This window comes from Lineus longissimus, chromosome 3 (genome assembly GCF_910592395.1).
Source record: "Lineus longissimus chromosome 3, tnLinLong1.2, whole genome shotgun sequence".
In the NCBI taxonomy this organism is placed as follows: Eukaryota; Metazoa; Nemertea; class Pilidiophora; order Heteronemertea; family Lineidae; genus Lineus; species Lineus longissimus.
Window position 1 is genome coordinate 8,701,872 of NC_088310.1, and position 2,593 is coordinate 8,704,464.

Genomic DNA, 2,593 nt, shown 5'->3' on the forward strand with positions numbered 1-2,593 from the left:
GTGACCCACAAGGTTTGGGGATTTCGAAGTAACTCGGAGCCCAGTAGTGATGACGCAAACGCATGAGAGTCTGGATGCCTTGATTCAGACGTCTCCAGCAAACTGGCTGAAACTTCTTTGGCACAGACCTTCGAGGCAGTTTGATTTCGTCATCCTTTCATAGTTTTTCCTGGGGAGGGACAAGACCGACCAGTACGTCCGAAGTGCAGGCCACTCCGGCATGGATGGAATGAGTAACCCCGACAAGACTGAGGTCATGCTCTTTGGCACTCAGTACGCACTGCAATCATTTGAGTTACCTTCAGTCAACATTGCCGGCACAGTCGCTCAAGTGTCGAAAGTTCCGGTTCGGAACCTCGGTGTTCTGTTTGATTCTAACTTGTCTATGGATGCACATGTGTCAAGCGTTGTGCGTTCTGCCTCTTACCACCTGCGGAATATAGGTCTTGTCAGGAGGCAGCTGACAGTTGATGCCACCAAGAATCTTGCTCAAGCCCTCGTGCTGTCCAGACTTGATTATTGCAACAGCAGCCTGGCTGGAATTTCGGAACAATCGCTACGCAAGCTCCAGCTAGTGCAAAACCGTGCAGCACGCCTTGTTACTAGAACCAATCGTCGGGCACACATCACTCCAGTTCTTCCCGAGCTGCACTGGCTGCCTGTGCGCGAGCGCATACAGTTCAAGTTAATTCTTCTCACTTATAAAGTATACCATCATTTGGCACCCAATTACCTCAACGATCTCCTCGAACATTACACACCCCCTCGCTCCCTTCGCTCTGGATCTATGGACCTTCTAAAGGAAAACAAATACAGACTAAAAACTTTCGGAGGACGATCCTTTTCCATTCTTGCGCCTCAGGTGTGGAACTCACTACCGTCCACCCTGAGAGCTGCACAGGACGTCAATACTTTCCGCAGAGACTTAAAAACATATTTGTTTGTGCAAGCTTATGAGCGCCTGTGAACATTGTTCCAGTGATACGGGCGCTATATAAATGACAATTTCATTCATTCATTCAATGAAGGAAGGAGTAATGAAACTATCACTTTGCAGACGTACCATGGTAAATTTGGCAATGATATGATTTGAGTCATGGGCAAAACCTTAACAAAAGTTTCATTTTGTCCTTAGCAAGGTTTTGATTTTCTTTATTAACTTCAACATCAAAAACTTTGCTAAATTAATGAAACCTGTGACCTTGAGTATTGAGGTCCATTTCTTCAGCCGGACATTTGATTTCTTTATTAACTTTCAATATCAAACGCCTAGCTAAACAAATGAACTCAAGTGGCCTTATATTGTTTCCTATGTGATGTGTAGGGATATTTCATGACCCATTCTTTCATTCGGCCTTCTCCATTTATCCTGAGATTGACGGTTTTTTCACTCCTACGTCAATCGAGAGGCGGAGTTGGTTTTTGAAAACCACTTGCTATGCCAGGAAGTTCCCATTTGGCTTCTATCTTAAATTCCAAAGGTCTCCGATGCAGCCATCTTTTTCCTCACTAGCCTCCATACTGTAGTATTTCTTCAGAGCATTACCACAATCAACCACATCGCCACATCCGTTCGGCATCTTTGCTTCTCTACTAGAACTTAATGCATAAAGCGCCTATACATTCCAAGTCGGGTTACCGTTTCATTCCTCTCTTTATCTTGTCTCCATCTCCATGTGTCTTTGTTACATCCTAAATGATACTCTCGGGCTGCTTTTGTTCCCCTCTCTTCAACCTCTTTTCTCCCAAATTTCTTTCATGACCCAAACTGTCCGTGCCTCCATTCTACCTACATTCAGATGACATCTCTAACAGACCACTTTTCTAATTACCCTCTCCTCAATTTTTACAACCGAAATGTCGTCCGTATCTCCCTATATTTCCAATTACTAAGGTGTTAGCCAAACATAACCTACCCGCATGATGGGTAAGTTGCTAGTGTTTAATCGTGATTTAAGTAATGCCCTCCTTCTATATCTGTTTTATCCTCCGCCATCCTGTATCTTCTTCTTCCAACTTTTCCCTGGGAATTTCATTGAGTTTTGCCTCTGTCCAACCTCAAGTCATGAGAGCACAAATTAGATTCCTCCCTTTCTCCTTGAGTTCTGTTCAATCCAACTGCCGCGGCAACTGCCCTCTTCTCCCTCCACCACCCGAGGACTTCTCAACTCCCCCTCCTCATCAGATTCCAAATAACCCCCGTAGCTGTCGACTGCCTCCACCTCTTCCTCAATCCCCATCACATATTTACACTGGCCCTTGACGATCCCATGTCTTCTCATCAAGACCATCGTCAGCCCCCCCCCCCCCCCATCAACACGCTTCATCCGATATATTCTATCCATCTCCCACTCCTCAGCTAACGTACGTCAAGTAATCACAAATCACTTTCCCTCTCCGTTTCCTTGATTCCCTAATCAAACCTGTGATGTCGTCAAGCTCTATCCCTCTCACTCTCACCTGTTTCCGCCTCCTCCAAACAACTACATTCCATACATTCCCCTCCCCCAACCCCACTTCACTGCAAGTAATCTCCAATCTTCCTCTCCTGTTCTCTATTTCCCCTCCCCCAACCCCACTTCACTGCAAGTAA

General features: G+C 45.6%; 1 protein-coding gene across 1 annotated transcript; it reads left to right on the forward strand.

Moving 5' to 3' along the window:
* The first annotated feature begins 220 nt into the window (after positions 1 to 220).
* On the forward strand, positions 221 to 967 carry LOC135484636 (uncharacterized). The gene has a single exon (XM_064766271.1). The coding sequence runs from the start codon at positions 221 to 223 to the stop codon at positions 965 to 967; it is 747 nt and encodes a 248-aa protein (XP_064622341.1).
* The last annotated feature ends 1,626 nt before the right edge of the window (positions 968 to 2,593 follow it).